The 15,856-nt window shown below is 41.9% G+C and overlaps 2 protein-coding genes across 2 annotated transcripts; both read left to right on the top strand.

The window, feature by feature from the left end:
• The first annotated feature begins 696 nt into the window (after positions 1 to 696).
• Positions 697 to 3,601, top strand: LOC117896210. Its single transcript, XM_034804340.1, is given in 3 exon segments — positions 697 to 1,107; positions 1,343 to 2,930; positions 2,933 to 3,601. Coding segments are annotated over 3 exon segments (1,875 nt in total). The 5' UTR covers positions 697 to 1,020; the 3' UTR covers positions 3,133 to 3,601.
• Positions 3,602 to 5,458: 1,857 nt separating this feature from the next.
• Positions 5,459 to 8,174, top strand: LOC117896213 (pyrokinin-1 receptor). Its single transcript, XM_034804345.1, has 4 exons — positions 5,459 to 6,846; positions 7,079 to 7,296; positions 7,356 to 7,514; positions 7,595 to 8,174. Exons 1-4 carry the CDS (start codon positions 5,928 to 5,930, stop codon positions 7,673 to 7,675), a joined length of 1,377 nt encoding a protein of 458 aa, XP_034660236.1. The 5' UTR covers positions 5,459 to 5,927; the 3' UTR covers positions 7,676 to 8,174.
• Positions 8,175 to 15,856: the final 7,682 nt, after the last annotated feature.

The raw sequence follows: 15,856 nt of genomic DNA, 5'->3' as shown, positions 1-15,856 counted from the left end.
TTTAATTTTTACAAATCCTCAAATGTCAAAGGTACGCACTATATGCTTTAAGCTGTACATATGTACATACATTGTACATATGCACAAAATGCAGACGCTGCTGCGCACGCAGCTTTGTTTGTACATATGTATGTACATGTATGTATGTATATCTGCCTGTCTCATTTCTACGTAGTTGCTGTAATCGCTCTCCCTCTCTCACATCAAGGCCGCCCCTCATGGACGCCGTTTTTTGTATGTGGGTCACAAGCAGCAGCAAACATAAACAAAATAGAACGCAGTAAAAGAGTCTCTCTCGCAGCAAAAGAGCAAGAGAGGTAATTCACAGAGCGCATGTCCAAAGTGTATTAATATAGGGTGGGCATTAGCACTCTTGGAGGGACCTATTTGGGGGACATGTACTTCAGTTGCGGCGCAGGGAATAATAAAATTCAGCATGCTTACTCCTTCTCATAATTAAATACACATCAAAAACAACAGAATTCAAAAGACACTGTCATCTGTCATGTGCTCATATGCTGCTGAGAGTCGTTGGTCCCTGCCTCATCTACAGCCCTTACCTTTTATTCAATCTACACTGCGCTGGCCCTTTGGGGTGAGTGTGTGCGTGTGAGCGAGAGGGAGAGAGGGAGGTGCATGCGTGCTGGAAGTATCTCTGCAGCGGCAATCAAATTTTCATTATTAGATACACAGCTGTGTGCTGCAAGTGGTGGCTAGTTTTTCGGTCTTTTGCTGCCTGGAAAACACAGTTGGATTTTCCAAGGTGCACAACGGCAGCAGGTTGCCGTCAAACAACACGGAGCCAAAATCCAACGAAAAGTATTTTAAAATAACAACAAAATTCTGTCAGTCAACGGCAAAAGTTCCATTTGACTATTTTCCAATTAACGCTTTTGTGCGGAGGCACCGAAAATCAGGTTCGCGGCCAGAGAAGTGAAGTCGCAGTTGTTCTGCAGAGGCGCTAAAAATTAGTGTATTTCCGGTTTTCAACCAAATCTGAAGAAACGATAGAGCCACTGGATGGGGAATAGTCTTCTTACGTGTGGAAAACCCAGTCAGCGTCGCGAGAGGAGGTTCTTGCAGAGGCTGAGCAACACCTACGCTCAGGTAAGTGCACGGGCCGTGGGAGTCATGCCACCTGTCACCTGGCTGCGCAAAGTGTGGGTGGCAAAGGTGCAGCGGTTGAGCCCTGCCAACATTGCAGGTCCCTGGCAACAGTGCAGACCAGGGATGGTTGCTCCCACAACTGCAGTATGGTCACACCCATGGTTACCGGTTCAAATATGCACATACCCCCCTTTCAATAACAAACGCCTAACAGAAGTATTTTCCCACGTTGCAGGCTCACAGGAAAATAGAGTTCAGGATGTTACCGCTGCTGGGACTGTCACGGAACAAGGGATCGTCGGGGTCGCCGCCACGCTCGCCGGAGAAGAAGGATCGCAGGACAGTGCGGAAGATACAAGTCCCCATCGATATGCTGCCCAACGAGATGTGGCTGGAGGTCATGTCCTATCTGTCCTACAACGATCTGAAGCAGTTGCGTATGGTGTCCTGGCACTGTCGCGAGCTCGTTAATCGTCGCAAGTTCATGTCCCAGGGCAAGGTGATTATAACCAGGCACAATCTGGCGGCAATCAAGGACCACGTGGAGAATGCACCTTCAAAACTGAGCTTCGAGCGGATCGAGCTGCGCAACCTGAAGCAATCCCCGAAACTGGATAGCTTTCTGAAGCTGGTCGGCCCGGACGTGAGGCATCTGCAAGTGAGCCATGCGCCCGTCTTTCGCAACATAAACGGGAAGATGCCCAACCTGAAGGTGTTGACGATAGCCGCAACCACCGTGTTAGACGATAATATTGGGATCAACCTGAAGCAGTTCATCAATCTGGAGGCCTTCGAGTGTGACGGCGTCAGCCTGGACTCGGCGCTGAAGCTGAGCATGCTGCTGCAGCTGAGGAAGCCCGCAAACAAAGTGCAACTGCGTCATCTGCAGTTCGAGTTCACGCACGACAACGAGGAAGTTCTGGTGGCAGTGCTGCGGGACCATGCCAAGACGTTGGAGTACATTGACATATTCTTCAGCTGTTCGCCCAGCGTCGAAACGCTGCCGTGGTGTCTGGCCTTTGGGTCCATGAGCAACCTCAGCGTCCTGAAGCTGTCGGGCAACTGTCATCTCCTCCTGCTGGAGTCCATTCTTATGTCGATGCCGGCGGTGGCTCCGTTGCGCCAACTGGACCTCACCGGCATGCTCTCGCTGACCAACGAACTGCTCCTTTATGTGGCCTCCAAGTGGGAGTTCACTCTCAAGTCCCTGGACCTCATGTTCTGCGTGCAGCTAAACTGCGCTTGCATCGATGCTCTGCGCCAGCTGAGCGGCCAGCTGAAGTGCTTGACCATGGCCTACTGCCGAGAGCTGACCGGCGTGGCCCTACTGAAGGGGATTGCCCACACGCCCAACTATATAATCCAGGAGCTGCATCTCGAGGAGGTCTGCTTCATCGACGAGGAGTCCCTGTGCGAGCTGCTCGTGCGACTCTATAACCTGCGTCGTCTCAGCCTGGACAACTGTCGGCAGGCGGTGACCGACCGCGCCATGTCCCTCATCTGCAAGTACCAGACTGGCCTGCGCCAACTCAACATCGAATACTGCATCAAGATCACGGACAAAGGCTTCTTGGGCACCCCAGACTTTCCCTATGCCATTACCCGTCTCCGGGGACTACGTGAGCTGAACCTGCGCGGCTGCAAGAACCTGACGGATCGTGTCCTGAAGGAGGCACTGATTCTGCCCGAACTACGGATCCTCTCGCTGGGCTATTGCTCGTTCTTCTACCCGGAGGGCTTCGAGGCGCTGACCCACAACGCACCGGCCATCGAAACGCTGTGCGTGGCCAGCTGCATGAAGGTGGACGATGACACCGTGAGAAACTTTTGCGTAATTTTAAGCGTCTGCGGAGCATCAACATAAGCAACTGCATGCGGCTCACGCTGCAATCGATTCACCACATACTGAGGCATGGGCACAACATGGTGGAGCTGATTGCATGCTCCATCGATGGCATGGACCAGGAGCAGGCCATGCGGCTGCTCGAGAAGCAGCGACCACAAATGAAGCAAGTGCTGCTATAGCAGGAGAGGTACATTCACTGACAGGATGTCAGGGTTCTCCCCTACAACTGGGGGAGACAGGGCTATTACGGCAGCGACGATGAAGAGGATGCTGACGTTGAGGTAATCGAAGTCGTTGTTTGAGAACAGATGGCAGCCCAGTGAAATATGATGAAGCAAAGCGTCCATCGTATATACGTCTATAAATCTTTAAAGATACTAATCCGCTATCACTGCACAATCGTGTAGAAATCCTTGAAGGTGAAATCTAAAAGTTGTAATCCCCCATTGATCGTTACCTGCAGATCAGCCACAACACAAGCCAAATATCGCCACACACAACACGTACCTCCAACACGAACCCATCTAACCCAAACATTTCAATGTTCAATAATACCCCAAACGAGGATCGACCTGGTCTCATATCCCATTTGCTGACCAAACACTTTCGGATTGTGCAATACTAGAGACAGCTATACACTGTTTGAACCAGATTAAGTTCTAAGATCTAAGTTAATCGATAACAAGATTTTATCTACTCACAATATATGTACTCGTATTATCTGGTGGATCAACATGCAGCACAATTATATATACGCTTTGTGTCTATACCAAACGAATTATAGTCGATGAATGCATGAAGGCTATAGGCAGCCGATAGAAGGTCCCGCTCACTTGAGAAACCATTATCATCGCAGGATTCCAATACATTTGAGAGGTTTCGAGCTTGAAAAACGAAAGAGGCTGGTAGAATAAGTAATTCAAGGATGTTCAAGATCAAGCACAACATAAACGCATACATATAGAAACGTATACAAATATAGTCCTTAATGTTAAGTGCAATTTTTTTGTGAACATTTTTAAGTCAAATTGTTTGATACTGGGCTGAAGTGCAAGCAGATAGGAAATAATTTAATTTTTGGATGAAAACCTTTTGAAGAACTTTACTTTACGCGAACATTTTTGGAACGTTTATTGGAAATTAAATGGAAATGAAATGGAACTTATGCATTCATTTACAAGATAATAATAATCGAATAATAATAACCCTGAAAGGGGGAATAGTGTAAGGAAAATCCTAAGTACATATTTACTCGACTACTTTTGAAGAACTTTAATAAACATGCATAACTTATTGAATGTTAGAAACACTTCCGCTTTGTTTGTTTTTGTGGAATATTCGCTAGTGGCTTGCACCCTTGAGCTTTCATTCATTCATCATTCAATTGGATGTCGTTGATTGATGGCACTCTTCCCACCCACCCTTCGCATGCAGTTGGCAAAAGCTTTCAAAGCTCGCTCGTCGTGTCGTGTCTCTCGTCGGCTGCAAGTGAAAAGCTTCCCCAAGCGACTGCCATCCGCGTTCGTTTGGCTCGTGCCAAATTCCATAGGCACCTCACCCCACCTCACGCACTTTGACACCCATCGACGGGGCGTGTGACCAGAGCTTGATGGGGGGCATGCGGTGTGCCTGATTATGGGGGGTTGGAGTGGGGGCTGCTGGGGGTCTAGACACGGACGGAGTGGCAGTCCTCACTTAGCATCGTGCTAAACGAAACGAGACAAATGAATGAAAATATTATGTGGCCATAGAGAAATGTCACTCGTCGGCGGCGTGTAGCTACAGAGACCCATGACAGAACGCATTCGGGGCAACTTTTTGCCGGTTTTCCCAGCGCCACTGCCAGCGTGTGGCTGCTCTTTGTAGCTAATGCCCCGAAAGTTGCCTGCTCCATAGCCACTATGAAATATGGTTGCCAAAATACACACACACACACACACACACAGAAGATGGGTGCCCGCACGGGGCGAGACGGTTTCATAAATGTGACTGTAAGGTGCGTGGAATAACTAACAGGATTATGATAGAATGTCACGGAAAAAGATTTGGAGTTGCAGAATATTAGATTTGCTCTTTTGCTACATAAATGTGGATTTTGCTATTAATATGCCGATTGGCAGCTATGCATAGATGAAACTTACACTATAAGGTCTCCTCTTTCGATAAAGGGAATTTCCTTTATTTAGAGTACTTGTAGTGATGGTATTACAAATCTATTAAAGATTCCGGATGCTAATAATAATTTCTTGTGTGTATTTTAATGTAGTGCAAACTGGAAATCTAATGTATATGAACACATCCATCATAAATTTATAATTTCTCCGTACACTCATGCATCCATTACACATTTCCTTTTGCCAATTTCATTGAAGCACTTAGTCACAGCACAATGTCGCGCACGTTACTCTCTCATGTGAGGGAAAACTGCGACGCTTCGTGGCTAGCTTTTAGATACAAATCTGAATGAAATGTCGCCGCTGCTTATCAGATAAGTTCGGAGCGCGCTGGAGTACGGTTGCTGCTGAATGGAGACGGGACACAGACACGGACACGGACTCCAAAACTTGATTCGCTCTGTGCCGCTGTGTTTACAATTCGAGTCGAGAGCTGTGTAAGCGACGTGCCTCCAAAATCAGAGACAAGTCAACGTCCGGGTGCGAGTGCAGTGACGGGAACGGACTACCGAATACGGAATATCGTCGCCGGGAACGGTACAGGGGATCGGGGATCGACCTCGCCGCTTGGTAATTTGGTGCGTTTGCGTGCCAGTGACAGTCGAGAGAGTTTCAAGACGCTTCGAGTCAGACTAGTCGCTGGATGAGTCTCCGTTCGCGTCATCGAATTATTATAATTAGCATAGTTGGGGGGGACATAGCCGCAGGCAGATAAACGGCATCGGAATTTGTCGCAGCTAGTGGAAATTTTGTGAAAACAAAAGCCGCTTTCGTAAGGGGAAAAGTTCCAGCACAGGAATATGCCCGACACCGACATCGAATCGGAGATCCTGGCCAGCGTCAGCGCCAGCGCCACCGACGACGACAACGGGCCACTGTGGACGGCTGGGAATGTGAGCCAACTGCTGGGACCGGCACGCGATCCGCTGTCAATTGTGGTGCCGGTTACGGTCGTCTACTCGCTGATCTTCCTCAGCGGCGTGGTGGGCAACATCAGCACCTGCATCGTGATCAAGAAGAACCGCTCGATGCACACGGCCACCAACTATTACCTCTTCTCGCTGGCCATCTCCGATTTCCTGCTGCTGCTCTCGGGCGTGCCGCAGGAGGTGTGGTTCATCTGGTCCAAGTATCCGTACGTCTTTGGCGAGTACTTCTGCCTGGGACGCGGTCTGCTGGCCGAGACCTCAGCCAATGCCACCGTCCTGACCATCACCGCCTTCACCGTGGAGCGCTACATAGCCATCTGCCACCCGTTCCTGGGGCAGGCCATGAGCAAGCTCAGTCGTGCCATCCGCATCATCGGTCTTGTCTGGGCCCTGGCCGTGCTCACCGCCATCCCGCAGGCTGCCCAGTTCGGCATCAACAGCTACGCGGGCGTGGACAAGTGCGTGGTGGTGCGCGTCATCGTCGAGCACTCGTTCCAGCTCTCCACCTTCATCTTCTTCTTTGCGCCCATGTCCATCATCTTTGTGCTCTATCTGCTGATCGGACTGCAGCTCTACCGCTCCAACCTGAGCGATGGCCCGGCCCCGGCCCCAGCCCTAGCGCCGTCCCGGAGGCCACAGCTGAAGAATGTGCAATCGGACACCATCCTGTACCGCTACGCGGGCTCCAACTCTGCGGTGAACATCAATGGCGGCGGCTCGGGCGCCCAGCTGAGCTCCGTGCGGGGCCGACTCAATCACTATGGCACACGGCGTGTGCTGAGGATGCTCGGTAATTATGCACCCCTGGGCCAGACCAGACATCGGGACATCGTATGGGTACCATATGCCCCTAATCGTCCTAAGCTTGTTAATCAGTCGCTCTCCGGCCAATTTATTGCGTTTGTCATTTGGCAATTGTCGTTGCTCGTTTCTCATTTATGATTATGGCGATTGCCAAAAAAGCAAACGGCCAAAGTACTCCAACATTTCGTTTCATTCTCTTTATCTTTATCTCCTGGCAGTTGCTGTGGTGGTCTGCTTCTTCATTTGCTGGGCCCCCTTCCATGCCCAGCGTCTGATTGCCATCTATGCCCCCGCCCGTGGCGCCAAGCTGCACGAACAGCACGAACTCCTCTACACGGTGATGACCTACATCTCCGGTGTGCTCTACTATCTCTCCACCTGCATCAATCCGCTGCTCTACAACATCATGAGCAACAAGTTCCGTGAGGCCTTCAAGGTAAGGATCGCCTTCTGTTCCATCGTTTTGGATCAACCAATAACTTTTTATCCTTGCAGGCCGTGCTCTTTGGCAAGAAGTTGTCGAAGGGTTCGCTGAACTCCCGCCATCACATCGAGTCGCAGCGTTTGAGGAGAGCTCTCAACTCCTCCAGCCAGACGCAACGCGTCTCCATTGAGTCGGCGGAGGCGCAACAGTCGAAACAGCCACTAACACAGGTGGGTTGTCTCCAGCAGTCTTACCCTGCAATCTATCAATTACCTATCGAATAAACTCTCTCTCTCTATCTCTCTGTCAGACCCCGCTGCATGATCGTCTGGCCCTGGCCAAGCCGCAGCTCGCCTCCCAGTATGCCATGATCAATGCCCAGAGCAACTAGAGGCGGACTGGAGGCGGCAACTCAATCTCCATCTAGCTCACCGAGCCGCTTGCTTCCTAATGCTAATTTATTTGAATATTATTTAAGCCAGATTCTTAGTTAGTCACTTGTTTTTGTCTCTACTGATTCCACTGCTATGGCCTGCTGTGGCTGTTGCTTTTGCCACCAAAGCGTTTTAGTACAACCTGCATTTGCATTAACTTGCCTTGCAATTAGACCTTAATTACTCTCTATCTCTGTCTATATATTTAACTACTATAAAGATTTTCATTCATCCAGATTCAGATTCAGTTTCAGAATCACAATCAGAGTCAGTGTCGGCACGAGTACGCCTGAGCTAGTCTTTCGAGCATTAAGATTTACGACTACTTACTTTTAAGAATAGTATTCAATGTGCTTTGCTCTCTACAATTAACTTAATGGCAACACGCCTAGTGGGCATTAACACTGGAAAGTAAAGCTTTTCCAACTCAAGAATATATTATATAAAATAGAAAGCAACTAAAGCTTCGAGATATGTCTAAGTAAATATGCTTAAACCAAACGAAAACAGAAAATGTGGCACATTGACCTTTTTTAAAAGCAATTTCAGTTGGAAATTATCTAAATGAAACATTCAATTGATAATTTAAACACAGTCAATAAGGTATAACCACACTGTGAAAGAGCTACTGGAAAATATATTCCTTTCTTGCCTTAATTTCTGTATCAATTCAATTCAACAACAACTTTGAACCCAGCGAATTATCATCAAAATGTATTTAAAGATTGATTATAATGCATTGACTTTATTGAACAGCCAACGTTGTTGAATCAATGGGAAGGGCGCAAACCCTTGGGGAATTATAATGAACGATATATCCGAATTATTCCACAAATAAAACTTAGCATATTCCCATAGCCATTTTGCCTTTTTTTTCCGCATCTCCGTGTCTCTCGCCCTTTGGCAACTACTAAGGATTCGCCGTGCTTTAGCTGCAAATGTAATTTGGCCATAAATATATTTGGCGTTTTTGTATCGATTGTGGCCCTGTCGTCTGCCCGACTACAAATGAAATTCTAATGAGGTGCCAGGCGGATGGTTCAAGGTCATGCAAATGCACGGACTCCGTGGCGCATTAGTAATCCTGCAAATTGTTATGAAAATGCAATCAGCCAAATGGATGCCAGTGCCCCCCCACCCGTATGATTTGTACCGCGTAGACAGCGTAGAACTTCACTCAAATTGCATAGAGGACATGCCCGTCCGTCACCAGGAGTTAGTACGTCAAAGTCCAAAGCGCAGCGGGCCATAAAGGAGCCCACAACAAACGGACCAACAAAAAAAAGCGAGAGTGAAAGAGTCGGACGGATAAAAACCCCACAAAATTGTTCGTTCCACCAACGTCACGTAGAGCCGTGCAAATAAGTAGCTATTATATGGGCATGTGACTATAGGACAGTGTTAGGCATACACACCGACAAAAGAAATGATAACGAAAGTAAACGAACAGTCTAGGGTCTAGGATGTCCTTTTACAGAGAAAAAACCATAAAAACGAAAAGAGATAAACGTCCCATAAATTAAATAGTGCCGCAGATTCATTTGAAAGGGACGGGATGAAACACTTGCTTGAGGGATGTTTGACCAGATTCATTTGAAAGGGGCTGGATGAAACACTTGCTTGAGGGATGTTTGAATCGTTGTAGGGACCCAAATCACATAAGCAGGGAGAGAGGGATAGTTGTTTGATGCTTGTAGGTAACCAATCATATAAGCAGAGAGAGATGGATAGTTGTTTGATGGTTGCTGTCCAGGATTATTGATCATGGATTTTGACAAAGTTAGTTCACATTTTGTCCGCTAGGGGCGCCACAAAAGTAGTAGGGATTTAGGGGTTGGTACCCAAGGTAAAATTCTCACCAGGGGGCGCCACATCGGAAAAGTGGTTCATGAACGCGATATTCGAGTAAATTCTCACCAGGGGGCTCCACATCGGTGAAAGTGGTTTATGATCTCGATATTCGAGTGCATTCTCACTACTTGGCGCTAGTGTTGCCTGCTATGGGATATTCTGCTTAGCAAGGATCGTTACTACCATTAACATTCCTATTAAGAAATAAATTCTTATAGGATCTGTTACTTACATGATCATGCTAAAATACATACTTTTAGGATATTTATTAACATTACATTGTGAATATATGTAAATGCTTTCTGGATCTAATATTTAGCCAAGCATATGGAAATATTGCATGGTAAGAGCTCACAACAAGGATGGAGTCATAAAGGATGAGAAGACAAAAATTAATTAATTCGACTTATAGTAAATATACTACACTCCTATATCGAATGCTACTTTGTGGCGAGTCTAAACCAATCCCCTAAATCCCTACTACTTTTGTGGCGCCCCCCTAGCGGACAAAATGTGAACTAACTTTGTCAAAAATCCATGATCAATAATCCTGGACAGCAACCATCAAACAACTATCCATCTCTCTCTGCTTATATGATTGGTTACCTACAAGCATCAAACAACTATCCCTCTCCCCCCTGCTTATGTGATTTGGGTCCCTACAACGATTCAAACATCCCTCAAGCAAGTGTTTCATCCAGCCCCTTTCAAATGAATCTGGTCAAACATCCCTCAAGCAAGTGTTTCATCCCGTCCCTTTCAAATGAATCTGCGGCACTATTTAATTTATGGGACGTTTATCTCTTTTCGTTTTTTATGGTTTTTTTCTCTGTAAAAGGACATCCTAGACCCTAGACTGTTCGTTTACTTTCGTTATCATTTCTTTTGTCTGGTGTGTATGCCTAACACTGTCCTATAGTCACATGCCCATATAATAGCTACTCACAGCTACAAGCCTTATCATAAACTATTGGATTCTAAACTGAGATGGACGACCTCGAAATTATTTTTATAAACTCGCAACCTGAGGCAGCTATAGATCTGGACACCCAGCCCGACTCCGTGGACCTTTCGCAGATATTCGGAATTAAAACGCAAGAATATATAATGCAAGGGAACGTCTTAAGTGATATTGTATGGGATGATAGTCTCGATGACCTAATGACTGCTGCTCCGATTGACGAAATTCAAACATTCAACTTCCCGGATGATGACAGTATATTCGATTTGGTCGATGATAATGACGAAGGGGCAAAAACGATTCGAGGAACTTCTTCGCGACGAAGATAATGCCGATTTAATAGCTGCGGTAGAAAGAGCCGAAACGAAATTTTAATAATATTCTTATTTATGTTTAATACAATTAATTTATGTATTTTTCTACAAATAATATATAATAAATACAATATAAATTTAAAACAATATTATTTTCAATGGATAGTTTTTTTTTTTTTATTGGTGCAAATTTCACTCTAACAAGAGACTCATAGGATTCGTTTCCAACATGGTTTTTTCTAATAGAGGATTCCACAAAAAGAAGAAGTAGATTTTAGGTAGAATGCAGGCACTATTGAATGTATTTATTGGTTGAATTTCACATCATATTAAAACATCGTGAAAAGTCAAGTGAAATGGACATATTTATTTTATTTCTTAATATTTAATTTATTGTGTAATTGTTTTAAATATTCGTTATGCTTTAATAAAACATGCATATTGAGGTCAAATCTCAGCCAAAACTTTATAGCGCCGGGACATAAGTAACATTGGTAAAATGATGATTTTGATTTTTGATAACTGAAGTTATGAACTTTTAATACGTGATGTTTTAGTCCATTGCGGGACCTAAAACTTCTTTTCATATAACACAACTCACAATGAAATTCACTCATTTCGAATAGAAAATGAACTAAAGTATCTTAAGTGTTAGATGTTCTTATATAGGGTTTCGAGTTATGTATGAGCATATGTAAAATGTAAAACCCTAGCACACGGCCCATTTTTATATATATGTATATAATGTTTTTTCATTTCAATGGTTTATGTACATACGTTTACATGTACATATGTATGTACGTATATAAAGACAGGAAATATAATATTTGAAATCCTATTCTCACATCTGGCTTTTACATGTATGTATGTACAACTATATACCTAGCGCAACAACCAATCAGCATAGATCTCATTTTAGAAAGAAAAGACGAATGAGAGTATATAAGATCATGTATTCATGATTAAATAATTTAGTATAAAACATTGTGTAGTTTGAATAGTTTCATTTTATAATGGTATGTAAGAATTTTGTTTATTTTGATATAAAAAAAGGATAATCAAATCTTCGTGAAACATGTACATGCATAGGCGTTCCTAGATTCACTTAACGAGATAAAACCTGCGATTGGATACACCAAGGTTGAAGATCTATGCATAGGATTTGCGTACAAGATCAATGGATGTAAACTTAAAAAACATCATTTGGAACAAAGGTAGTCCTCTATTTAAGTAATAAGGACAATGAACCGCTTTGGATATTTTTACCTAAAAGTTATGTAACCAAATTTTCTACAAAAACACCCTTTAAGATGCTAAAGGAGCATGGAATTTCACATCTTATATATAAAGGAAAAGAGATGACTAGATATAGCACTCCTCATTTCCAATTTTTATGTAAAGAATAAATAAAGAATTAAGGGATTGCCTCTCTTATGCATAAGAGAAAAGAGACAACTAGATATTCATGTAAATAAAAAAATTAGACAACAGGTTAAAACATAAATACATTTGCGAGTTAGAAAGAGATAAATGGAGTAAAGGCATGGATATAAAAGAACCGCGCTCCTTGAACGATCATCAGTATCAGTTACAAGAAGCCAGCTGAATCATGCACGCCCATCAAATAAAACTTTTTTTATTCAATTCGAAGAGATGATTTTCGATGAGCATTTAAAAATCCTGAAAAACCTCATGCTTATTTTGGAGGATCTGGAGGAAAAGGAGCTCCAATACTCCAAGTTCGGGTTTCACTATAAGCTGTGCCCCTGGAGCGACGACGATGCTACCGATGGACCTGATACATGCCTTTGTCATACGTTACCGGCAAAGAAAGCCCAAGCTATAGACCTTATGCTTAAATATTATAGATTAAATAACAGAATGAATCCCACTCCAAAAAATAAAATATTTACTTGAAAATATAAATACGTTGTTTTTTTTTATTTTAAAGCTAATTTTTTAAACATTTTCATTATTAGCTTATCATTATAATTTAAATCATTTTTCTTAAATTGTTTTAAAAAAAAAAAAAAAAAAAAAGGTTTTCTTTTTTGCTTTTAAAAATTCCATATAGGATACAGTAATGACCACATGTACTTGAAAAATATCCTTGAAGTAGTTGTTTATTGAATGTAAACTTTAATGAATTATTCCTTAATAATTTTAAAAATTCTTTCTTCTGAGGATATTGACCATAGGAGTCAAAAAATTCAGCTGAATGCTTACTATCAAAGTAAAATGCAACCCAATGCGTTCCTGGACGGTTTGAAGAATCTGTGTTAGCTATTATTAAAGCAGGATATTTAGAAATTACTTTTGGGAGCCTATCAGAGGGATAAACGCCTTTAAAAATTGTTTTTGTTTTTGAATGCTTGGAGAGCAAATTATCGATTTGCAATGTATTCATTTTTACAGAAGAACACGTATATTTCGATGTTTATCAATATCAATCATTGAGTCATATTCACAGTACACCAGACAAGTAACTGCTTCTGTAAGAGGCTCAGAAAAACGTCCTTCAATTCGGATGGATCCTTGAGAAATCAAATTTGAGCATACAGTTGAATTATGATGATCTGCAGTTAAGTCAAATGCTAATATAAAACTGTTTTTATCAAACATTTCCTTTGTGATTTGCAAGCCTCGATCATAATGTCTTATGCCACTTGATCTGAATAACATATTATATCCTCTAGAGCTTTGAGCATTTTCGGAATTCGAGAAATCAAATTCAAGTGCCTGCGATGGTACTTGCACACCATTTACCATTAGATTAAAGCGTTGAATTTTAAAATGATCAAAGTTGAATGGATTTAATGTCCGATTTCCTGAATATGATTTGTTTTTACCATGCAAAAAGCTAAGAAATTAGGAAGCTGTCCAATAACTGCGTTGTCAATTGATAGCGTATTATTTCCTGGATATATTGTAAATGATTTTACTTGAACTTTGCTGTATGGATAAATGGCATTTTTAGTTTGTAAAACATGATGATGGGCCAATAAAATGCTTGGATTAATAGTTATGTGATTCATGAAAAGTTGCGCTTCCAATATCTTAAGACTTGACTCAGTATCAGTTTCCATCAAATAAAATGCTAGTTTTTCAATGCTAAAAGTTATCCTCAAATCAACATTATTTATGAGTAATTTTGGCTGATTAAATATATCTCCATGAACTTTTCCGAACAGTTCAACCTTATTACTGTTTTGAAATATATTTTTGAGCAGAATGTTCCCATCGGTGTTAACATATTGACCAGATATTAATTTTCCATAATTAGGATAATACCCTTGAGTAGCTAAGTGACTTTCACTGGCATCACTGCCATAGTTTAAAATCGTTTGCAAATACGATCTATAATGATAGTTATTATCGCTCTGAGAAACCAATATATTATTTAAGTAGACTGATGAACTTCTGAACATTGAATGCAAAATATTATTAACTACTCCAACATTGTTTCCTTCAATGACACCATTATCATTTTTTTTTTTTTTTACAACAAGTCTTAAGTAAACACTTGACAGGTCTCTATATGTTTCACCATTTCCTAAGCACACGAATTCAATTGAAGAAGCACTGTCCAACGATGCTATGGGGTTGTATGAAACTTCTTCAGTTCTCAGAATAGAACTTTGTGTGGGATGTGGTTCAAACAGATCCAATTCGCTTTTCATACATTCTATATGGGTGGTCATTTTGATTTCGAAAAAATATCTTTTATGTTTAATTTCTTGGATGATTTTTTTTTTTTTTTTCTCGACTGCGTATGTTTGCGTCCTTGTTTAGATGATAAATGAGCTCGTTTTTTCCTAGACCTTCCCTTTTTATTCTTTTTACCTTCACCATTTTGGAATCGTGTAAATTTATTTATTGCTTTATTTGATAGATTTTGCAGTGCAATTTTGCTTTGTTCTTGGATAATGTTTCTTAAAGGTTTTCGACCAAACTCATTTATTACAGCCTTTCCAGTTTCAGAGGCTTGATTTTTAATAGCGTTTATCCCCGAAAGGAATAGTGGTTTTATATAATTAAAAAGACCACTAAAGAAATTTCCAATTCCTCTACCTTGTTGGATAACTCTGGGTGTCACATATAGACTTCCTATATGATTTAACCCACCACCGCATTGATTTAAATAATATTGTTGATAAGATCTCGTCATGATGACTATTTCTACTCTGAACTAATTAAGATTTGTACTGTTTTATTTATAGCATTTCGATTCGTTTTCTGAAGTGTAGAGTAATAAATATTGGAACTGTTGAAGATTCAAATGGTACTTTATATCCTTTGGAATCAGTAATTAATATTGAAATTTCCTTTGGTGACCATATTTCAATAGGATAATATTCAATATTTTTGAATTGTATGAGTTGCTCTTTTCCATTGAAATATAATACTCGAAGACATCGGGGTCTCTTTGTTTCCAACACATCTTGGCTTAATAATGTCAGTGTAAACAAAAATTAATCCATTTTCAAAAACTTCAGACTCAATTGATTCATTTTCATATCTAAATGTTTCCCCATTTACTAAGCTAATAACGAATTCTGTTGTTTCTGCAGACATAATCGATGAATTATTATGATTGTCTGGTGCACATTTATTAAGATATAAGTCTGTGATTCCAACTTCCCATTCGTCATTCATGTTTTCAGGAATATTTACAATGTTTGTAAATGCACACTTAACGTTATCATTAAAGACATTTAATGAATCATTACTGAGTAATGTAACGAAAAACTGTGTTGTAAATGTCATTTTTGGTTTTATGTTCTTCTCCGTTTATTAATTGTAGGAAACCCAATTAATTTTGTTTTTTCCAATTTGCAAAGGTTCTCTGTTTCTAACAGATCTACTCAACTTTTCCCGTCCGCTTACGTATTTCAAGTCTTGTAATGGTTTTTGTTCACTTTTATCCCTCTTAAGTTTTGCTCTTAGTTTTTGCTGCTTATCGGTAAGCTTTACTTTAGACACTGCTTGTATTTTTGATACTTGAGTGTCTA

Source organism: Drosophila subobscura, chromosome O (assembly GCF_008121235.1).
Source record: "Drosophila subobscura isolate 14011-0131.10 chromosome O, UCBerk_Dsub_1.0, whole genome shotgun sequence".
NCBI classification, from domain to species: Eukaryota; Metazoa; Arthropoda; class Insecta; order Diptera; family Drosophilidae; genus Drosophila; species Drosophila subobscura.
Note: the sequence above shows the minus strand (reverse complement) of the source record. Positions and strands in the feature narration are given on the sequence as shown.